The sequence below is a fragment of the Rattus rattus genome, chromosome 6, assembly GCF_011064425.1.
Source record: "Rattus rattus isolate New Zealand chromosome 6, Rrattus_CSIRO_v1, whole genome shotgun sequence".
Taxonomy (NCBI): Eukaryota; Metazoa; Chordata; class Mammalia; order Rodentia; family Muridae; genus Rattus; species Rattus rattus.
This window is the reverse complement of record NC_046159.1, coordinates 60,858,809-60,882,728: the sequence shown is the minus strand read 5'-3', so window position 1 is coordinate 60,882,728 and position 23,920 is coordinate 60,858,809. Positions and strand designations below refer to the sequence as shown.

Genomic DNA, 23,920 nt, shown 5'->3' with positions numbered 1-23,920 from the left:
GTCTAGGCACTTCAGATACACCCAAGCGCCCCTCGGTACATGGGCACCTTCCTTGCTCAGGAACTCAGAGAGAGAGCTTGCCCACCCTTCAAGGGGCCCCTCTCTCAGGTTCTGCTCTGCCTTCAGAGGGCAGCTCCCCACAGGCAGAGCCCAAGTATGGCAGCCTCAACTCACAGCCCAGACCCTCCTTAGACTCAATGCCCAGTTACCACAGTGAAGCACAGAACACCGGGCCAGCTCCCCTAGCCTTGCCCAGGAGCAGGGGCCCTGGAAAAGGAAGGCTTTGTGCTAAGCAGGCCACAGCATTCAAGCACATTGAAAGGAAACCAAGCAACAGGGCTGCTGGGCCTTCTGCCTGAGGACAAAGCCAATAGGGCAAGATTGAGCTGGGAGGGAAAGAGAAAATGCTGGCTAGAGGATGAAGGGGCAAGATGCAAACCGGGGGTTCATGCCTCACTGCACTCTGGGCTTGGCCCCAAAGTCCTCCCCAGAGTCCCAGATCTCTCCAAGTACCACCCTCTGCCTGGTGAAGGAAACTGAAGGCCTGATCCCACTCATCCCCCTCCCTCACTGCTTACCAGGGCAGCACACGCTGCAGTCAACTCCTGCCCTTTCCCTTCCCAGTAAAGACCTCATGATTCCCCTGAGGCATCATAAGGTTCCCAGGCAACCCAAACCTATTCTTCCAGCTTTTGCACACCAGCCATGCCTGCATGGGGCAGCCCCTCCACTCTAAAGCAGAGGCCAGGTTAAGCCTCAGTACTTAATCCTAAAACAAATATGTTCTTTCCTAACCTCTTTAGCCAAGTAGCTGAAACTAGTCTCCACTACACACACACACACACACACACACACACACACACACACACACACACACACACACACACACACACACACACACACACACAAAATGTACACTCATATCTACTGTCCCAGCAAAACGTCATCCCTGCTTTCAAGCAACAATTGCAATATAAAAAATTATTATGATTTCATAAAATCCATGCCATCAGCAAGAGACCAACTTAATAGGCAAAGAGACAGAGAAGGGATGGAGTGTGTGTGTGTGTGTGTGTGTGTGTGTGTGCGTGCGTGTGTGTGTGTGTGTGTGTGTGTGTGCTTGTTACCAGGGATTGAACCAGGGCATCATACATGCTAAGCAAGTACTCCTATCAACTCCACTACAGCCCCAAGATACGTGGACACTAAAAGATGAACAAAAAACCCACATGGTATCCAGTCCCTAAAAGAATCAGGGTTCTCCCCAAGAAATGGCTGGTTCCAGGGCTGGCACAGGGATAAAATAAAACTAATATACTGTGTGGTTTTAGAAAGGGGAAACTTGGGGCTATAAAGATGCCTCAGAGGTTAAGAGCACTTGTTGCTCCTGCAGAGAACGTGATTCGGTTCTCAGCACCCACACAGTGGCTCGCAGCTCTCCATAGCTCCAGTTCCAGGGGATCTGACGGTGCATACATGCACTCGAGGAAACACCCATACACATGATAAAGAATGAGAAATACCGTATCTATGTTAAATTTCCTGAGCATAGTGAACATAGGAGTTATAGAGTCTGTGCTGAAGCATTATGGGTAAATGAATGTAACCTGCTCTCAAATCGCTGAGGTAAAAAGCACCTAAAAGCACAGGGTAGCAACAAAACCCGGCAAGCAGGGGCAGTTGTTTTATTTTCTTCCAGACTAAAGATATCCTGTATATCTGCTATTTCCCAGGCTTTCTGGTCACCTCTAGACAATGGTGGCTGCAAGTGCCCCTTGCCCTCCAGGGACAAGAACTACAAGGTGACTTGAATAGACTATAGATGAGATGGCTGTGGAAGCATAAATCTTTAATCCCAGCACTGGGCATCTGGGAAGAGGACAGATCTCTTTCCGTTTGAGGCTAGCCTGGTCTACATAAGAAGTCTTAGGCCAACCAGAGATACATAGAAAGACCCTGCCTCAAAAAAAAGAGTAATATTTATAGTAATACATTTTTAATTACTTATTTTACTTTATACATATGAAGGCTTTGCCCGAGTGTATGTATGTGTGCCATGCGCATGCCTGCTGCCTGAGGCTAGAAGAGAGCATCTGATCCCCTGGAACTGGAGTCACAGACAGTTGTGAGCCACCATGTGGTACAGAACCCCAGGCCTTGACAAGAGCAACAGATGCTCTTAACCGCCTAACCGTCCCTCCAGACCCTGAGTAATGCACTTGATAATAAACTTTCAGAGACTAGGGGCGCTCAGATGCTCTCTCTCTTTCCTCTTTGGCTCCTGGTTTCTACTCACAGACAGACCTGACACAAAACGAAGGCAAACTGATAACCAGCCAGTGGCCTCGAGGCTTCCTGAAGGTAACGTGGCTGGGTGCAGCTTCAAGGTGAAGGGAGGATTAGAAAGCATTCATGGGAGAAGAGGAGGAGCAGGGTAAGGTGAGGATCTTCGAGAGATGGCTCAAGAGAAGTGACTCCTAGAAAATGCTGCAGATGGCTTACACCTTCTGACTCACCCAGAGGTGATTCTGTCCCAAACCTCCAAGTCTCTGCTCCTCTCTACCACAGCCACTGTTGGGGGGAGCCCCAGATAAAACATTTGTTCTGTGGACCTCTGCAAATGGCTGCTGAGCCAGGCCCGGAGAAAAGGCACACTGTACGTGCCTAGCTCAGAGCCACCAATAACTGACTGCAGAGAAATAGACCAACGGAGAACTAAGACTACCGTGATCAGTGCTCAAAGAAGGTAGCACAAAGTGCACCAGAGACACCCAGGTCTCTTCCTGAGGTAAAGCAGAGAACATGTCCAGGAAGCTAGGGCCCAGAGTGGCAGAGATCACCAAGCTCAGGGTAAAGGTCAGAAGGTGCTCCAGATGCTTAGATTCTCATCCGCCTGTTGAGCTACCTTCTGAAGACTGACTGTGTGCTCCACAGTGTGATAGCAATGCAAGGAAAGCCAAGTTTACCAACCACGAGGGACTGAGGAAGAATACTCAGGGGATGCCTAGTGTTTTAACTGAAATCTAAGGCTAATGGCCAGAGTAAGGAAAGCAAGAAGCACAATATTTTCATTGAAAAGAGAAAAAGTCTACACTGATCTGTTACATTTGAAATATGTAAAGGCCTTTCCAGATCCTTTCAGTAAGTGCTTAGAAATAGGCTGCAAACTCATAAAAGGTGCCTGGATCGGGATGCTAAGCGCATAGGGCCTGATAGCCCAAGATACCTAGGGGATTGCCCTTGAGTCTGGTAGTCAGTCTCACTGACTCACTCCGGCAGGGAGGCTGGCTGGCTGCACCACAGGGGAAGGGTATCTGCCAGAAAAAGACAGAGTGTCTGCTAAAGGTCTGCTTTGGTCATTCATCAGCCACGCCCAGTAAAACCAGGTTGCCAGGACAAGAATTGACCTAGGTCCAGACTGAGACAGGATATGGGGTCTTGTTTCCATGGAAACTACAAAGTTAAGATCAATGTGCAGTGTTGGAACCAGAAACTCCTCGACACTAAATGCCGGGGTTGATTGTGAAGCAAAGTGGCATGAATCTGCCAATCGAAAGGTATAGAAAGGAGCTAGGGACACAGCTAGGCGGTAAGCCTTGCCTAGCATGTATAAGAACTCCATTCCCAGTGCGGGGAGGTGGGAAAATCAGAATAGGTTTGATCTGAGGACCTAGCTCAGTGGTAGAGCTTACCTACCACAGGAGAGGAACCACAAAAGAAAAATGTGCATGTTTCATTCTTTTATATATACATATATACATATATACATGTGTGTGTGTGTATTTGTGTGTTTGCATGAATTTGTATGCACCACATGTGTGCAGATTATCAAGGAGGCCAGAGGGTGTCAGGTGCCTTAGAACTGGAGCTAAATGTGGTTGTAAAGCCGCCCGTGAGTTCTGGAACCGAAGCTGGGGCCTCCGCAAGAGCAGAGAGCTTTGCAGAGAGCACTTTTAACTGCTGAGCCATCTCCCCAGCCCTGAGTTTCAGTCTTGCACACAGCCCTACAACAGCAAACTTCCGACCATCATAATCTTAGAGTTTCTAGGGGATGGGGAGATGGATCAGAAGTTAGGACATCTGCCTTCAAGTGTCGGGCCACTTGTAACTACAACCTGATAAAGCAGAGATAGGAGACCCCAAAGCAAGGTGTCTAGCAAGAGTAAGCAGATAGCAAGTTCTGGGTTTGATGGAGATCCTGCCTCAACGAGTACCATGAAAGAATGATGGGGATGATGGGGAATGATTCTACATCAACCTCAGGCCCTGCACACCGACATACATGCAGAAACATACATACAAACCACGGAGAGAGGAAGAGAGAGAGAGAGAGAGAGAGAGAGAGAGAGAGAGAGAGAGAGAGAGAGAGAGAGAGAGAGAATATCAATGAATATGGGGGAAGGAGGAGCAGGACTAAGTAGCTTCCGTACTTAGCTGTGGGTTCTTATAAGAAACAGTGTTTCGGGGTTGGGGATTTAGCTCAGTGGTAGAGCACTTGCCTAGCAAGCTCAAGGCCCTGGGTTGGTCCTCAGCTCCAGGGGGAAAAAAAAAAAAAAAAAAAAAAAGAAACAGTGTTTCGAAGTTAAAAAACATTGTTTCCTTGCTGAAAAACTATTTCATCGGTGTCTGTTCCTTTCTGCCTGTTGAATAGTACAGTTTTTACTTTCTTGATCTGATTTCATTTTACCTTCTTAGTACTTTAAAATGTATAGTCACCTGCCCCTCCCCCACCCCCATTCAGCCCCATCTTTGTTTAATCACACAGTGCATTTTTTTTCTCTCTTTCCCTTTTTCTTTACTGGAAGAGTGAGTCAACGAAATGATTCCTTCCCTTTCCCTTCACAAGCTAGGTGAGTCAGCTCACTGTGGGTAGTACCCCTCCCCCTAGCAACCCCAAACTGACCCCTTCCCAGGTACAGCCCAGCAAAGCCAGAGAAGACTTTCTAATCCCAGACCCAGCCTCGAAATCATCCGTCTTTGGGAATTATTTGCACAGGATCAAACTAGTGAGCATTCGGCACGACTCTTCACTGGGTCTGTGAGCAGCCTGGCCGGACATCCTTACTGCATCAGCACCATGTGTCACCACCTGGGACTTCCCAGGCAGGCCACATCTCCCGTATGCTGACCCATTGGTCCGGCGTGGGCTTCAGACACCAGTATCTCCTTAGTTACCTATGGGGTGGGGGAGGCTGGAGAGATGGCTCAGAGGTTGGGAGAGAATCCTGCTCTTGCAGAGAACCTAAGTTCAGTTCCTAGCATCCACACTGGGTGGCTCAAAACCACCATTAACTCAAGATCCAGGGGATCTGATGCCCTTTTCTGGCCCTTTGGGGCCCATATGCTCATACGTACAAGCTCAGGTAAAATTTTAAGAAAATACCTGCCCAGTGTTCTGGGGAGCTGTTGGGTCTCCTCCATAGCACAAACCCCAAAGGCTATTTTGGCAACACTCAGTTTGTGCAAAATAAACGATTAAAAGACAGAAGACCTGGCTAAGTGACTAGGATTCTAGGTGTTTATTACAAGCAAGTTATCTGAGAAATAGGCTCACATCAAAGTTGAGAGGTTGATGTGGGCTGAATTGCATCTCCCTTAATCCCACAGGCGGACTGGGCCTGCTCAGGTCCGTCTTAGAGACCAGCACACATACAACGCACTCTGACCCCAGCCATCTGATCAGGTAAGTGAGAGTTCTGAAGGAGCGAGAACACTAAAAAAGCCTGGCAGTGGTGGCTCATCCCTTAATCCCAGCATTTGGGAGGCGGAGGAGGGCAGATCTCCGAGTTCAAGGCCAGCCTGGTCTACAGAGTGAGTTCCAGAACATCCAGGGCTACAAAGAGAGACCCTGTCTCAAAAACAAACAAACAAGCAATCCTCTAAAGACCTGAACAAACCAGGCTGGAGAGGTAACTCAGTGATCAGAGCACTGGCCATTCTTCCAGAGAGGACATGGGTTTGACACCCAGCACATACAGGGCAAATCACAACTGTCTGGAACTCCAGTCTCTAGGGATCTGATGTCCTCTTCTGGCCTCCATGGCTAGGCACACAGACACATGGTGTACAGACATACATGTAAGCAAAGCATCCGCTCACATTAAAAAAGACGAATAATTAAAAGACAAGGGGGAAAGGTAAACAAGCAAACAACGGTGACTCTGCACAGATGGAAGGACAAACAGGAAGAGGCCCGTGTGTGGTTTCCTGTTTTGGGGCCTCAACTTGCCAAATTAGTATCTGAGTCTGAAGGGAAGAAAAGAATGGAGGGCGGAGGGTAGAATGTGAAGGAAATGAGGGGGAACACTGTGGAAGGAGACTGACCAGAGGAAGAATGGAGTCTCACAGATGGGGTGGGACGCTATGATGTGCTGTCTTCTGAACACACGGCTGTTACACTCATGAGCACACAGCAGCTGTGAGTACCTGGGACCAAGCCAGTCAACAACCTAGAGTGGACAGAGGAGGGGCTCCTGAGGCCTCACCCTTAGCAAGGAGCTCCTGCCAACTGAGGTCAGTCACCGCTCCTCCCCCTCCTACCCAACCCTGAGGAGTCATCCATTTGTGCTGTGTACAGATCTAGTGTGGCAACATTACGGCTCTGGCCAAGCTGCTGCCCCTGCCTAGGCTCTGGAAGCCTCAGAGTGAACCGTGGTGGACTTGTACCTCAGTTTGTCTTTGGGGCCTTAGGAACAGGGGTAGGCTCCTGCCCATCTCTCAAAGAAAAGGCATTTTAGCAATAGTGGGACAGACAGGGAGTGCGATTCAAACGGCAGGTGCCAGTGAGGAAGTGCGAAATGAGTCATTATTTAATGGTAAGAAATAATCAGTGGTTAGAGCATTGCTGCTCTTACAGAGGCCCCAAGTTTGATTCCTAGCACCCCCACATGGTGGTTCATAACCATCCATAATCCCAGTTCCAGGGGATCTGACAACCTCTTCTGACCTCCAAAGGCACCAGGCACACACATGGTACATAGACATGCACGAAAGCAAACACTCATACACGTAAAATAAAAAAAATTTTTTTTTTGGGTTCTTTTTTTCAGAGCTGGGGACCGGTAAAATAAAATTTTTAAAAATCTCTTTTAAAAGAAAGAAAGAAACTAAAGAGATAACCTAGCAGTTCGAAGCATTTGCTGATCTTCTGCAGGACCTGAGTTCTGTTCCCAGCAGGAAAGTCAGGCAGCTCACAACGGTCTGTAGCTCTGGCTCTAATGGACACTGGCATATATGTGAACATATACACACATACGTATACACACACAGATAAATAATAAACTTTGAAGATAAGAATAGGAGAGGGCGTTCCAGACGGCATATGCCTGTAACCCCAGTACTGGGAGGCAAAGGCCGGGAGGACCAAGAGCTCATTCTCAGTCACATAGCGAGTTCAGGCCAGCCTGGTCTACAGAGCGAGTTCCAGGATAGCTACTCAAAGAAAACTGTCTCAAAAAATAAATTAATTAATTAAATCAAGAATTAAATAAATAAGAGGCAGCAAGCTAATGTGGTTTGGGGGATGTTGCATTCACATTAATACTAATTTTAATTTTTTTAAAGATTTAATGTCTAAGAGAAAGGGGGAGGGTATGTGCAGAGGCCTCTGGAGGCCAGAAGAGGGCATGGCATCACGTTTCCAAGAGCTGCTGCTGTGGGCAGTCCCCTGATGTGGGTGCGATCTGAACTCAGGTCCTCGGGAAGAGTATTTGTATGTCTGCCTTATCTGCTGAGCATCTTTCCAGCCTCCGGGTTTGAAAGCCCTGCAACAGGCTGCAGTGTGGAGGCCATATCACTTCTGAAGCATGCTCCCCTCAAAGCTTGCAGCTCTGTCTGTCCATGGGGAATGCACTAGACACACCCCAACTGAAGATGTGCTACAAAATATCCCACCCTTCTTCCCAACACTGTCGAGGTCAAAGAGTGAAGAGAATGAGAAACTCAAAGACGTGCCGAGCAAAAGCAACCCCTGCAAAAGCAACCTACACCATTAGAAATGAAAGAGACATTGACATAAAAATAAATACAGTTCAGCCTGAAGTGTACTGATTTTTATCTGTTTATTTTTTATTATTCACACATTAAATACATTTTTGGTTTTTATTTTTATCTACTGTCACCTTTTTTTACTTTGCCTGGTAGTGGTGGTGCACACTGTTAATGCCAGCGCTTAGAAGGCAGTTCCAGGACAGCTAAGGCTACACAGAGAAACCCTACTCCAAAGAAAAAAATTTCTTTTAAACTTTTATGTGTATGAATTTTTTCCTGGCTATATGTGTGTGCACATGGGTGTGTGTGCACATACCTGTGCACTGGGGCTGGTGAAGGTCAGAAGACGGTACCAAATTGCCTGGCACTGGAGCCAGATATTGTCAGCCACCAGGTAGATACGGGGACTCAAACCTTGGTTGTCTACGGACCCCCACCTCTTCTTTTGTGAAACACGTAGCTCTGGTTGGTCTGGAACTTGCTCTGTAGACCAGACTGGCCACAAGTTCTCAGAGATCCACCTGCCTCCACCTCTCAATTGCTGGGATTAAAGATGTGCACCACCTCACCCACCTACTTATTTATTTTAAATTTTTGTGTGCCACAGATGTGTGGGTGCCCATAGGGGCCAGAAGATGGTGTCAGATCCCCTGGAGTGGAAGTCACCGGCCATGTGAGCCACCCACTTAACATGGATCCTGGGAACTGAATTCTTGCCAAGCAAGAGCTCTTACTGCTGCGCCATCTCTCCAGCCACCAATTTTAGTTTCTTATTTTTGACAAATGTCCACTGGCCCCGTGAGATATTAAAGGACCCTGTGTGAGAGTTGTGCAGGGATTCTTCATTTTAACTTTTTAAAGTTTGTAAAACAAACCAGGCTGGGTGTGGCACCTGAGGAAATTACAGCTGAAGCTGTCCTCTGGCCTCCACACACAGGAGTACACAAATGCCACACACACACACACACACACACACACACACACACACACACACACACACACGTGCATGCACGCATGTACTCACATCATGCACTAATCCTTAGTTTTAGATATACCCACCTGGCAAAGCTGCATTGAATGATGAGCAGCAGTCAGGGTTTAGAAGATGAAAGGCTCTAATTTGGGGGTTGAAAACCTCTAGAATAAGGAACACTGACATAAAGAGATCTCTCCTGGGTCTTTAGTACTTCTTTCCTACCCACAGGGCCGTGTGCAGCACTGACCTGCCTCATTGGACCTTCTGGTTTGCTTTAGAAAGCCAGAAAACATTTAACTCAGCATCCAGCCTTTAATCCCAGCACTCGGGAAGCAGAGGCAGGTGGATCTTGGCATTTGAGGCCAGCCCAGTCTACAAAAAAAAAAAAAAAAAAAAAAAAAAAACTTGATACAGAGATGCCCTGTCTAAAAAAAAAAAAAAAAAAAGAAAAAAGAAAAAAGAAAAAGTTGACAGTAAATAAATAAGCTTGGACTCTGGAACTAGGCTGCCTGGGAAGTCACTGAATCTGTCTGTGCACTGCAACTTTATTACCTGAAAACTAGAGGTCATTGTACCAGTCACAAAGGACCGTAAAATTTTCATAAGCCAATTTCATAATTTCATAAGCCAAGAAGGGGTAGGCCACCATCAACATCTTATGGAGAGAAAAGCAGCCATAGACAAAACCCAACCCATCACCCTCTCCCTGTCCGCTGATCCTGCTCAGTTGCTGCCCCTCCCCCTGCCCTCCTTTATAGAGAGACCTTTGATCAGGGAAGGGAGGAAGGGCTTCCAGAGCCAAGCGAGACCTCAGTTCCCAATCCTACAAAATGCACTAGGACTAAGGCTGTAGCTCAATTGGTAGCCTGTTTGCCTAGCATGCACAAAGCCTTGGGTTTGGTCGCCAGCACCCCATAAAAGTGGGTGTGGTTAGAACACCTGTAATCCCTGCACTTCAGAAGTGGAGGCAAGAGGGCCAGAATTTCAGGGTCATTTGTAACTACATAGGAAGCTTGAGGCCAATAGAATCTTCCTGCAGCCCTGGGGGTGGAGGTGGAGCTCTAGGAATGGATGATGGTTTATGACCCACTGTCCACAGACATCTGCTAGGCCAGTGCAGTCCACTATCAGCAGTCATTAGATACCTACTGTGTGCCAAACACTGAGAACAGGACCCAGGATCCAGATGAAGATAACTGGGCCCAGGTAAGGGATGTAGCAGCTTCACTGATTAGGACTTGCTTAGCATGTGCAAAGCTGGATTCTATCTCCAGTACTACATAAATGTCACCGATACACACGCCTGGAGGTGGAGACAGGAGGGTCAGATATTCAAGGTCATCCTTGGCTACATGGAGAATTTTGAGACCAGCCTCTGAAGGAACCTGTCTACTCAGAAGTATGTTGCAAACTATTGCCTTTAGAATTTCCCCTTAAAGAGTGGGAACAATGTTGCCATCCTCCAAAATTCCTGAGGAACAATTTAAATGAAATCTGGCCAATTGCCACAATCAAAGGCTTGTAACTCAATTTCATTCAGTTTCACAAACCCCATTGGAGGGCCCCACTCATTCACAAAGCTCTGTGACACACCTCACCCATCCAGACCTTAATGCTAGTGTGATAACCTAACCTAACAACGGCATGACCAGGTAGGCATAGTCGCTGATCCCACAGACTATATAATCAAAGGGGAAAACATATGGCAATAAAGAAGTCAAGGGCATGAAGATCCTTTGAGGAAATGATGATTTGTGGATAATATAGGGATGAGGGGGAGCGCAAAAAGAGTTGAGAGCAGGAGGCAAGAGATATTATGTTCCAGTGGGTGGCTCAGGGGTGGGAGGGAAAGGATAGGTCTGGGGGTTAAAAACAGCCAGAATGGTGGAGAGAAAGGGGCAAGTGGGGAGTCATGTCAAGGAGTGGGCCCTGCAAAACTTTGGGTCCCTTCAGATGCAAGGTCTATGTCTGAAAAGTAGAGGAAGCCACTGCAGGCTGTTTAGGGATACTTCGAGTATGGGAATCACCTGATCAGACCTGCATTGCTGGGTCTCTGCCATAGAGGAAAGAGAAGAGTTGGAAGAGGGCCAGGGCAGGACTGGAAACCCAGGAACCTGTCGGAGGTTCCCACATTAGCCAAAGAATAAATGGTGTGGATTGGCTTAGCCTTGGAGAGGGCGGCTATGAGAGCTGTGGGGGAGAAGAGATCACAGCCTCTGGCTGGACTCGGAGGCCTGGGAATTAGAGGAGAAACTAGGCTTATGACTCTAGTTCTTGGGTGGCAGACTGAGCTGTTTGCAGAGGGAGGAGCAGGTGTGGAAGAAACAGAAGTTCTCAGCATGGGTGAATCAGACCTGCTCAGCAGCCTTATTAGAGCCACGAGGCTGCCAGCAGCGGAAGGCTCAGGAGAGGCTACTGCATACTCCACAGATATGAACAGCGGCAGGAACTAATCCTCCCCAAATACGCTCCACAAGAGTGAAAGCCCAGAGCAGAAAGCCAACACAAGGTACTCAATAACTGTTGGGTAGATGAATGATGACCCAAGCACTATCCAGATACCAGACACCAGACCTGGGAGAAAGAATCCCTTACTCAGGTCGTGTTATTAAAAGCCCAATTGCCTCGGGGTAAGATTAACCCCTTTTATCAGGAAAAGGACCAAGGGAATACTTTAAAAAAGTAATCTGCATCTGCGAGGTTACCACTTGGGGTACAGAGGGGAGTTTGGCGTTCTGATAGGACCACTGGGGTAGTGGTTCCAAAGACAGCAAGTGCTTCCTAGTCGGGAGTGCATGCTTACTTAAAGATGAGTAGAGCAGGGGGTGGGGACAAATAAAGGTTCACTCAAGGTTAGACACAAGCACCCCTGACAGCGTCTCAATAGGTGGCAGTTTTCACTAGCTGGGACATTAAATCTCTCCAGATTCTTCCATGCTGAGAAGTCTATTTTTAAAAGAAACCAAGTCCCATTTAAAAACTCTAGGGATGTAGTTTCAGAAAGCTCAGCTCGACGAAGTCGTGGGGGACATACACGACTGAATTCGGACCCATTCTCGCCTCTACGCCCAGCCACATCCCATCTTTGTAGTAGCGTTTCCTTTCTTCCTTCAAAGTTTTCTCTAACACATCTACTGCCCCCACTCCTGGCAAGCCCAGGGTCACTTTAGCTTTGGAATTAGAGGGTCTGCGGTGTTGTAACTAAGCCCCCCAGGCTCCTGGCTCACAGACCTGGACCTCCGGTTCCAAGGCCGAGTTAGTGATACTCTGCTGGGTTTTTGGGTTTGTGTGGTACCCCAGGTGAGGTTAATCATAGTCACGGTGCACCCTGAGGAGCCCAAGCCGGTATGGATGGGGGCCAGAGCTGCGCAGCGCCGGGGAGCAGCGCGTGTAGGACTGGGGCGCGCTTGGGACCCTTGGGAGGAGCGCGGCAGCTCCGGAGAATGACACAGCGTTTCCCCGCACCCGGCTCTCCCCGCGTTGTCCCAGCCGCATCCCCGCAGAGCGCACTAGCTGGCCCGCTGGTCTCATCACTGAAGCCCCGGCCCCGGAATAGAGATCAGGTCGCTGTACCGGTGCACGCGGTCCCATCCTGGGGCACACGCAGCACCTTGCTGGAGGTTGAGAAGCCTGAGCATGACCGTGGGGCGTGACCAGGGAGTTTTGCCCCGAGACTGTCCCGCAGCTCATAAGGAAGGTCAGTTCCACTCGGGGAGAAGTTGAGAAGCGTACGGACCATACCGCCGGCCCATGCTGCACAAGACTGGAACTTTGCGCCTAGGGCGCATTTGCCAGAGCGACCCTTCAGAACCGCTCGGACCCGGGACCGCGACCCGCGTGGCCAATCACCGCGCGACTCGGACGGGGGCTGTGCCAGGGCACGGGCATCCGCGGAGTGACTGTGCCACCCGCCAATAGGAAACAAGAGAGGGAGACCTCGCCCATCCGGTTGCCCAATAGGAAAGGAGCGGCTTCAGCCAAGGTCCCCGCACTAGCTGCAGGCTCTGGTGGCCGTGGGTTGGAGACCCTCGGGCTGAAGTGACTTTGCAAGAGATTTGGCTCGGTGCCCTCCCCTGTGTCTCCCTCCCACCCGCAGGCCGCTGCCTGAGTCTCACCTGCTGGAAGCGGGGCTTGCCCAGCTGGAAAGGGGGAGCATCGGAGGAGGCATTCGAGGCACTGGCCGCCGCGGACGCCGCCGAGGCTGTGGTCGCTGTATCCGCCATGGCCACTGACGCCCGCAATCTCCAGCCCTTTTAAAATGTCCCTCCTCGGCCCCCGCCACAGTTGCTTCTCCCGATTGGCCGTGAGCAACCGCAGCGAACCAGGCGCGCAGAGCCTTCTGGGGAGTGTAGTTTTCCTCTGCTCCGAGCCTGACAACCCCAAACTGCGGAGAGTTGCACCCACGCAGACCTGGTCTCGTTTCCCACCGCCAAAGCAGCAGGCGTCCGCGGTCCTGGGAATGTATGCAAATGCATGTGCGGGTGTACATGCAAACCTGAGTCTTAGGACAAGGAACCCCTACAAACGCGGGCACGACCCGGGATCAGACAAGCAAGGACTCCAGGCAGAGTGGGGTTAATTCGGACGGCCTTCAGCAAGGAGTCGCACTGCGGGATTTTCCTACAGTTTCTTCTATCAAAACCCTGCCTCCAGCCATTCTGCCACTCTCTGAAACGAGCCATGCTCAAGCTACTGTGACCCTTTTACAGTCTATTCATTTTTATCGCGGCCTGAGGCGGTTCTTTTTCTAAGTTCCTCATAAATGTTCATCGATTCAGTCATCATACTACCATAAAGATCCGCTTCCGGATTCTGTACCACGCGGAACTCTTTTGCCTCGTTGCATGTAGCTCAGGCTAGCCTGGAACTATGTAGCACAGGCTGGCCTCAAACTTGTAATCCTTTTTCCTCCGCCTTCCAAATTCCAGGATTACAGATGCCAGCTAGCAGACAAACTATGGACTTAAATATATTTGTTTCCTACTGTGTGGGGAGGGGGCGGTGGCTCACATAAATAAATCTCCAGTTCAGATTTAGTGTGAAGAGAGCTCACACTAGGCACTCAAATGTATTGGATGAGTTAAATATCCAGAGCTTAAGCATCCTGAGACCCTACTTCTTTTGGCCTAAGCAGGTTCTCTCCAAGACTAATTACCGAGGACTAGCAACAGGGGTGCACCAGGAGCTGCAGAGAGCACCAGGGTAATAAACACACACCCCCTGCAGAATGGCACCAAATGGCAACTGCAGCCCCAGCTCAGTGATGTGGTTATGAGCCACACTGGGCATGAAGGGTGGGGAGATGTTGGTTTTACTGAGGACATAACTCCTTGGCTCTAGGGAAGCCTCTGTCTCCTGGTGAGATTCAGAGGTAACTTGGGGTTGTCCTCTTGTCCTTCTAAACATTGCATGAGCCATTGGTGGCCCAAGTGCTCATCCACTCGCTGATAGCTGAGCCACATGGAACAGGACTCACAGATGAACCAAAGAACAGGTCTTATTTTTGCTTTGTATCTTGCCTTTCCTTACTGAACTCCGTGGCTTCAGAACTGAAATCACAGACCGTGCCCTCTTTCTCCACACTTCCCTACTAGCCCCAGCACTCACTATGCCAGTGACCTGTGCCTGGTGAACACAGGCACCCTAGACACACCAGGCCCTAAGGCAGTGCTTCCTGTGATCTCAGGGCAGTAGCGCTCTGTCACCTAAGACCCACACTGCCCTCTCCCACAGGCAGTCTCCTTCACCCGCTCATTTCAAGACAGAAACACACCAAGCTGGCTGTGGTACACGAACCTTTTATTCTTCATAAAGTGCTCAAAACATGAAGAACAAGCTCTTTATAGACAGGAGTTTCAACTAGGAAGACAAAAGGCAGGGCAGAGCTGTGCCTGCTCACTGCCTGTCTGGCTGCACTCTGCAGTATGTGGTGAGGAGCAGACACATGAGCAAAACCCTGGCCTCAGTTCAGGACTCCTCTGGGAGACACTCCTACCCTGGCCATGTAAGGAAGCCAAACAGCAGGAATGGATGAAAGACAAAAGACAGGGCTGGGACCAATTAAAGCCCAGAGAAATTCCTAGCAGAGGGACTCAATTCCTCAAGAGACACCTCCAACACCCATGACTGCCTCCACCCCAATATTCTGGGAACTGGTGATGACTTTCCTCTTCTCTGAGTTGACCTATAGTTGGTAACTGTGCTGTGGTGGACCCCATTGTGGAGTTCATCTGCTTCATGCTGGCAGAAGATTGACGTCATCCACAGAGACTATTCTGAGGTGTTCTGAGTGAACCTATGGCCCACCCTGGCATTAAGAGATAGCTGGAAAGAAGTTACTACCTCTCCACTGGGCCAAGAGCATCTTTTGTCAGCATTTCACCGGTTTCACACATACCACATACCTTTTGTAATGCACAGCCACCAAGGACCCCCCAGATGTCATGGGGAAACCGGTTGTATTCACAAGCAAACTAGAAACTGGACCACAGGGCAGATACTTGACTTTAAAATGCACTTCAGCCAAGCCAGGCAAGGCAGGGGGGGATTGGTGAGCAGGAGGGAGGCTGTACAGCATGGACAGAGCAGCTGGAAAGCCACAAGGCCTTTTCCTAAGTACAGGTGTCTCCTAAGGCAGAGGGAAGCCTCCTACTTCCAGACAAGCCCACTGGCCCAGCACAACTGGGACCCAAGGCCAGGCACAATAAGGTGCAGGATAGCCCCGGACCTACTGTGCATTAGATTTTTATCCCGGGATGCTCCAAATAAGGGTCAGGGGAGGAGCAGAAAGTAGGAGGGAGGCTTAGGAGGTGGCAGCAGATTGGCCAGAGCCTTAGCTGAGGTACTTCTCAGGGTAGCAAAAAAGCCTGGTCCACATCCCCCTTTCAGGACCCTAACAGCCATTTCCATGTGCTCAATAGGGAGAAGGAGACACCATGGCCAGAGAGACATCTACATCCAGAGGCTCTTGTCCTCACCCACAAAAGGCACATTTTGATTGGTTCCACACGTTCTGAGTCTGCAGCAGCACAGTTTTGGCATGACACGTGGTAACAACAGGCACAGAGGCCTGGTCGACAAAACATGAGCAGCAGCCTGAAACCCCAACCCAGAGGGAGGGTCTCATGTTAGGGAGGTAGGGAGGACCTCAGGAGCAAGGAGGCCTTCTCTCTGCGCCTAGCCCCACCTCCCGCCACTACTGGGACATGGAGTGGAAGGGTCTGAAGAGGGGCAGGGCAGCTGAAGAACACACAGGCACATACCACCATCACCATCACCACCACCACCACCATCACTATCACCACCACCCTGTATAGATGCTCCACACACAGCTCTAGACAGAGAGGCAAAACTAAAACACATAGGCTCCTTGCTCTTAAGTACAGACACAAGGCTGAGGAGTAGGTGCCCTGGCTGTCTACAGTGCACAGACCAGCAAGCAGCTTAGTCCCCACCCCTGTCCCAGTTGATCCTAGGAGGCCCTCTGGGTGTCAGAGAGAAATGGAGATGCAGAGCCGGCCAAGAGAAGAAACAACTAACCTCATGGGGTGACTATGTCTGTGCTGTCAACAGTGTTGCCCCAGATACTAGTGCTCACCCCAGAACCCAGATGGAACTCCTGCTCCACCTTGACAGCTAACAACCTTGTTCCAATTCTCTGGGGGAGAAAATGGGCAGGTAAGAGGGGGTTTAAAGGCCCCCTTCTAGCAGCAGAGCAGAGGCAGGACGGGGAGGGGAGCAGAAAGTGACCATGAGAGCAGGCTTGCCCTACTCTCGGTGAGAGCAGTCAGTGGAGGGCATTACACAGGTCCTCACCATCCCTCCAGGGATGGAGTGAAGGGTTACTTGGAGGGACCCGGGGAGATCTGCAGCAGTGTGGGTGAGGTCTCCATGATCCGCACCAGCAGCCGGTCAATGTAGCTCTCCAGTTCCTGCACATGCTCGTCCCGCTGGCTCAGCTCACGCTCGCGCTGCAGGAGCAGGCCAATGAGCTCATCATGAGTCAGGTGATAGTACTTGGCTGACTGGTCCAGCACAGCAGAATCCTATGGCCAGATAGGATGGAACTAAGAAGGGAGGCCCAGACCATCCACCAGCTAGCCCACCCGAGTCTGCTTCCCACCGTAGAACCCCAGATTCTGCAGCAGCCCGTCTCTAAGGATGGAGATGTCCTCTCCACTTGAGAGCTGTGGCCTGGGGAACTACCAGCTACCTGCTCTGCCCTTGGCATCACTTGGCCTCTGCCCATCGTACTGACTCTTCCCTCAGGTGCCCCTAAGACCTTGCTGCACCTCACCTTCAGCCTCTTGGTGTCCACATTTGAGCCAAGCTGGGATGCTGGAAGCACAGACTGGATGCCTCCAGATGTGACGGTCTTGAGCCTCTCCAGTCCGCTGCTCAGGGCTGTGCTCAGGCTGGTACGAGACTGTTTCCTGTCGGGGCTAGCCTCCACAGGGGCAGCAGTGAGGGGTTTCACAGGATGGGGACTGCAAAAACAAACAAGTGAGCTATAGGGACAGAAGGGCAGCACAAAGGTGACACCACCATCTCTGTGATGTCTCCAGGACACAGCATCCTGACCTCCTCAACCCACCAGCCTCAATCCAGCATGGATAACTGGCCTACAAATCTTGTACCTATGCCAGGTCTTTGCCAGCCATTTCCCTTCCCTTGTTTTCTTCACATTCCGTGACCCAGTGGTCAAGACGTAGGTGTGAGAACTTCAGAGCTAAGAGCAGGAGAGACCTGCACAGACTATGGTGCTCCCTTGTCTTCACCTCTCTCTGCTAATGGCTTGCCATAAGATTTTGGAGAGGCCTGCAAAACCTCTTCTTGACCTTGACCCCACCTCCTCCCAAATCACTGTCCAGAGCATGGAGACTGCCTTCCTTTTCTAACCTCTCACTTTCTTTAAGTACTCAGGCCAAACCTCAATGCTGATACCCCAGTCCAAGTAAATCTGCTGGATCCCCTCCTTCACTTCTGAGTTGACAGCTACCAACCTCTCCCTTTCTTCAAAGACCTGCAGCTAATGCCCTGAAGTGTACTAGCCTCCTCTCAGTCCAAACTGCTACTTCCCTGTCTTCTCCTTCTCCTGGACTCCCTGTTTTCTCACCAGCTGCAGTCCGGCTGCTTCCCCGGGGTCCTTCTAGATGTACCAAGTTCCCCTCACACCTGCCTTTTCCAGCAGCTGCTTTCCCTATTCTGCTAGACAATTAGTGGCCTTCCACTTCTGAAAATTCCTTTAGTGGCTCCTTTCTAAGTAAGATAACAGATTCTAGGATGACGGGGGCTCTGCCTGTGCCTCCTGGCCCACAACTACCACCTCCTCAGTCATAAACAATCTTTCAACCTTTACGAAAACTACTTCTAGCTAGACATAGTGGGGCACACCTGTAATAGCAGCACAGCAGAGGCAGAAGCACCAGGAATTCAAGGCCAGCCTTTCCTAGATGAAACTGTGCCTCAATAACCCCTCACCAAGATATTCCTCTACCCAGGATACTTCCCTTCCTCCCCTAACCTAGTTCCTACTACTGTGCCAAAGCTATACAAGTCCACCTCCTCAGGAAACCTAGTGATTCCCTGACCTAAGATAACCCTCTCCTGGGTGCCCGAGCACCTGGCACCTGCAATAGTCATAAGCCCATAAATCAGCTAACCTGTCCTGGGGGAACCTCATAAATCCACACTCGCCCTATAGAGACTTCAGGCCTTTGGGCAAAGAAGAGAATGGCCCCGGGTCCTCTGACACAGGCTCAGGGTGACCCCATGAAATAGCACTACTCCTCAGGACAGGGCTGGCGTTTAGTCTCACAGATACCAAGTCCCCCACACAGGGAGCTTCCTGAGGAGTCAGTTCACTAGGCCTTTACCTGGTCCTCTCACCCAGGAGTCTGCCCTGGAGACAGTATGAGAGCAGCTCCAAGGCCACCTGTCTCAAAAGCCACCCTCAGTGCATGGAGGTACCCTCTCAGCAAACAGCTAGAGTGCTAGGCTCTTGGCCTGAAACCCCCCACTGCTACACACACACACACACACACACACACACACACACACACACACACACACACACACACATCTGAGAAATAGGGACAGTTCCATGTGGCCATCTCTTCACAGTGTAAGATCTTACTCCATATACATATTAAATGACACCAATTCTGAAAAGAACCCGTGTGAGTACAAGCTGAGGTTATACTGCAAGATGTGGGCCACATGAGGACACCATCACCAGGAAATGAGGAAACCATAGCCACCAGCTCCTTCTCCTTACAAGGAGGCACAGGCTCACCCAACACCAGGTGTCACCAGCAGGCCCAACCTCCCTGCTCGTCCACCTGGACTAGGCATTCTTTGGTTCTGGCACAAAACAGATGCTTGCTCAGCAACCCTGGACATATGAACCAGCAGGTGCCTGAGCAGGCTGGGGGGCCTCAGAGGCCAGGGCCAGATCATGAGCCACTGCCATCCTGATCCAATGCCCCTGCTGGGTCACTCTCACTGAGCCTTGATCCCAAGTCTCATCGCCCTCCATTCTGCCCAGGGCCTCATGCCGTAGAGATCACAGTCACAGAGGCATCAGCTATCCACTCAGCTGCCCTAAACAGATCTGGACAGTGATTTGGGAAGAGGCAGGGTCAAGGTCAAGAAGACGTTTTGCAGGCCTCTCCAAAACCTCGTGGTAAGCCATTAGCAGAGAGAGGTGACAACAAGGGAGCACCATAGTCTGTGCAGGTCTCTCCTGCTCTTAGCTCTGAAGTTCTCACACCTACAGTCTTGACCACTGGGTCACCGAATGTGTAGAAGACAAAGGAAGGGGAATGGCCCAGGCCTGAAAGCCAATGACAAAGCAAGCCAGTGAGGTGCCTGCTGCAGCTGGAGAGCCTTTTCTAGAGGATTTGGGTGTGGGAAGCATTTGAAGACAGCTTCCTTTCCTCTCCTCTGAACCTGCCTTCAGCTTCCTCTCTAAGTCCAAGACCTTCTGCCGGCTCTCTGCTAACTCATCCTACCTGGACAGAAAACTGCTGTGGACCCCACTACAACCTGTTACTACCCACACGGCCTGAAGAAGTATCACCCCTTTGTGGAACCCCAGTCCCCCAGCCATGGCGTCTTCGGACAGCAGATGCAGCTCTCATGCCCATCTTCTGCCAGGGCACGTGGACTCTCTCCAACCTCACCCCTCAACCTCTATCCTTATCAGGTGCTATTTCCCAAACCCCAGCTTATAGGGCCACGCAGCTGTCCCGTGTATAAACAGTGTCAGAGCTGGTCCTACAGAAGTACATGGCTTCACCGGCTGCCTCCAAATAGAGGAGACCTTACACGTGCCCTCGGCAGACATGGAGCTCTACTGTGAAGTACTTCTACTCCTGTGTCCCTTCCCCACCCACGTTCCTCCTGGGAAGGGTTCTAGGTGGATGCTCACCTGCCACTGGGCTGGGGGTCCTCAGCTGGCCGTGTCTCCAGGGGCAGAAGCACAAGCGGGGAGGCTGGGGTGGCTGCAGCGTGGTCTTCCCCATATGGTGTAGGGGAGCCCCCAGTGGGGGAGAGTTCAAGGGGACCAAGGGGGCAAGCTGACTCTTCGGGAAGTAAGGAAGAAGAGGTCAAGGGCCAGGCTATAGGCAGGGGAGGGCACGGAGGGCCTGGCACTCCGTGGCGGTGGCTGGCCCAGGGTGGGAGAGGTGGAGGTGGGAAGGCAGGTTCTGGGGGTGTGGGCAACTCTTCTGGACCAGAGTGGGTAGAGGATCCCCTTGACCCTGGTGGTGATGTGGATGGGAGGCTGAGGGGATCTTGGCTCTCCTGACATGAGAAGGGATTTGAGGCCTCCTCCTCCTCTTCCTCCTCTTCTTCCTCCTCCTCCTCTTTCTTGACCCACAGATCGGCCTGCTGGGAGGGGACTGAGAGAGACCCAAACCCCTCTTTGGCTAGCTCCTGACTCTGGGTTTCAAAGCTCTCGTCTGTCTCTGAAGTCCCCCAGTCCTTCTGACTCAGCAGGGTTGAGCTGGCTGAGTTATGAGATCTGGGGATGGGTCCCTCAGGGCAGCTGGTGGGCCTAGGTAGACAGTCCCTAGACCCAGGGCTACTAGTTTCTCCTACTAGGTCTTCAAGTTCTGGCTCACCTATCAGGGTCCCAGAGGGGAGTCTGTGCAATTCCTCCAACTCTGAATTTACCCCCTCCTCTTTAGACTCTGGGGGACCAATAACCAATGCACTTGGGGTGCTATCTTCTTCTACCCCTGGCCCCCTGCTACTTGGCCCCCCTGTAACATTCTCTTCCTCCTCTTTGTCCTCCTCCACTTGAGAATTCGTGGGTGTGAAGAGGCGAGGTGGCTTGGGAGGTGGTGGGCCAAGCCATGGCCCCTCATCCAGTCCCTGCTCAGGCTCAGGCTCCAGCTGCAATGCTGGGAGCCCTTCGCTCCCCATGGGAGGCACAGTATCTGGATACTCAGGCTGCACCTGGGAAGAAAGCACCCCCTTGGATTCTCCCTTCATGACAGGTGAAGCAGCCTCTGCTGTAGGAGAAATGGTGATCACATCCCAAGGCCAGGAATCCTCCACTGTGTTCAGCTCCTGGAAAAGCTGGCTTCCATCTTGGGCGGCCTCCTCCTCCAGTCCTCCAGGAGTGTCATCTGAACCAGGAAATCTCTCCCATACACTGAGAACTTCTGGGGAGCTGAACAGAGATGCCCCACTATCTGCTGGACTCTGCCCTGCTCCCCCTTCTGAGGCAGGAAGTTCCCGGTCTGGTGTTGAGGCTGAGGCTTGCAGGTGCAACTGGGCTGCTCTGGAGGATGGACCAGTCCCTGAAGACCCCAGGGGTCCTGGGTCAGACATACTTGTGCTTGGCTGGTCCAGTTCTGAGTCCACAGGAGCCTTGGGCTCTAACCATATGCTGCTTCCTCCTCTTCCTCCCCCAGGCTCTCCCTGGGGCTCTGTTGCTTTCACTGCCAAGGTTCTAGGGCCTGGGTCTTGCAGCCCATCCTCCTCCAGCCCCATTCCTGCAGGGGCCAGGATCCCACTCCCGGCCTCTGACTGCAGCCTGCCAGCAGCAAAGATGTTGAAGTTGTCGTCCCACTCAGGCAGGGCTTTCCCAGGGGAGGCCAGGGGGGCCAGGCTGGCCCTCGAGGCACTGGGGAGAGAGGGAGCAGGTGAAGGAGAATTTAGTGCTATGTCGGCTTTGAGATCCTCGAAGAAGGGGTTGCTCTGCAAGGAGGTGAGGAACGGGTTGGTGACCCCCAAGAATCCGGATGGGGTGGCTTCAAGGACAATGTTGGCAGCAGCGGCAGTGGCAGTGGCAGCGGCAGGGGAGGCGGCTGCAAAAAGGTTAGTGCTTAGCATGGGAGCGGCAGCGGGAGCAGGAGGGGGGACCAGAGCCTGGGGGAAGCAGGGGTGAGGAGCAGCTGGGTCAGATTCTACCTGAGGAGACACGTCCAGGCTGTGGAGAAGACAAAACCGTGAGCCTCCTGGTTAACGCTGAGACTGGAAATATCCCGGCCAAGTACCATCCCTACCCCACGTCCACCAGGCCAGGTGCCACACCACTACATGGGCTATATGTAGCCACATGACCCAGGGAACCAAATGAAGGAAGACCCCAATATTATGAGGCACCAAAAGGATGCTGGGAGAGCTCATGGACAAAGACAGCAGTAAGAGAACCAAGCAGGGGCCTAGGTTGCAAATGAAATAGACTATACTTTACTGAGCTCTCGCAGGAAGGGGTAAGGGTGAGACTGTCATCAGGCAGATGTCCAAGAGAGCTCAGCACATGGGGAGGGGACAGGGAGGCTAAGGAGTTATTCTCCTACAGCAGACAGCATCCTTCCTTATCTTACCCTCTTGTGGGTCAGCCTATGGAGTACACACTGATCTAAGAGCCTTCACTCCCCCAGGACAGAGTAAGAGAGAAAAGCAAACTGAACACTCCAGTGCTCACAGACTGGCAGTGGCCTGTGGCTGAGCTTCCCGTCAAAGTCCAACTTTGGTGGCCTCCTCCTCACAGGCAGCTTTTCAGTTCTCTAAACTCCTGGGGTCCCTTTTACCCCTTACACCTAAATGAGAGCATCGGGTAACCTCCTCATAGCCACCTTTCCCACCCATCCAGCAGGGTGGTGAGCGAAGGCAGCTGAAGCCGGACTCTGCTAGCCAGGCATAGTGAAAGGTGGGCTGTGGCCAGAGGGAAGGAGCCTGGAGCTTGTCACAATCATTCAAGAACTTAGGGTCTAAACTAGACAGGTTGTACAAGGTGCCTGACAGGCAACAGGAAAGAGTCCAGGTCAGCCAGAGGCCATGGAGGCTCCAAAAACAAACTTGGGGACAGAGGTCAGCTTCCCCACAGGACACAGCCATTTTCTCATAAGGATTCAGCTTTAAAGGTAAACACGGTAGCAGCAGGAGGAGGAGGAGCACAGTGCCATCCTCACCTACAGAGCCATCCTGGACTACATCGCATGCTGCCAACCCAAAAAATGTAAAGGAGGCTGTGGCTTTAGTGGGCGACATGTTTGCCCAACATGCATGAAGCTCTGGGTTCCACTCCCAGCAGTGCATTAGCCAGCTGTGCCAGCACAAGCCATAACCAATCGTAGGACGGTCAGGAAGACCAGATGTTCAAGGTAATCTTCCTATGTATAGCAAGTCAAAGGCAGCCTGTGAGTTAGACATTGATAAATAAATAAGTAAGGGAAGGCTAGGTGTGACAGCACACCTTTACACCCAGCACTTGGGAAGCAGAGGCAAGTGGAGGCAGGAGGCAGCCTGGTCTACATAACAAGTTCCAGGGGCAGCCAGAGCTACATAGTGAGAGATCCTATCTCGATTTTTTAAAAAAGGTCATTTTTTAAAATCCAGCTTTCAAAGATTCTCATGATCTTATTTCCCCCTAGAACAACTCCAACCAAGCTGGAGGGTAGATTCTCAGTCTCTAGACTGATCACCCCCTCTAGACAA

General features: G+C 51.1%; 2 protein-coding genes across 5 annotated transcripts in view; both read right to left on the bottom strand.

Annotated features, from left to right (window-relative positions):
- Positions 1–13,270, bottom strand: part of Sfxn5 (sideroflexin 5) — a 120,232-nt gene extending 106,962 nt beyond the window's left edge. The window contains exon 1 of one of the 2 annotated variants that reach the window (XM_032906201.1): positions 13,081–13,270. In XM_032906201.1, coding sequence (XP_032762092.1) covers positions 13,081–13,188 — 108 coding nt within the window. In that variant the 5' untranslated portion in view covers positions 13,189–13,270. The remainder of the gene's footprint in view (positions 1–13,080) is intronic. The other variant, XM_032906200.1, reaches the window with a different exon arrangement.
- Positions 13,271–14,743: 1,473 nt separating this feature from the next.
- Rab11fip5 (RAB11 family interacting protein 5) overlaps positions 14,744–23,920 on the bottom strand; it is a 37,433-nt gene continuing 28,256 nt past the window's right edge. Inside the window, exons 4-6 of one of the 3 annotated variants that reach the window (XM_032906197.1) lie at positions 20,397–22,406; positions 17,262–17,451; positions 14,744–17,010 (exon numbers count right to left, since the gene is read on the bottom strand). In XM_032906197.1, coding sequence (XP_032762088.1) covers positions 16,807–17,010; positions 17,262–17,451; positions 20,397–22,406 — 2,404 coding nt within the window. In that variant the 3' untranslated portion in view covers positions 14,744–16,806. The remainder of the gene's footprint in view (positions 17,011–17,261; positions 17,452–20,396; positions 22,407–23,920) is intronic. The other 2 variants (XM_032906198.1, XM_032906199.1) reach the window with 2 other exon arrangements.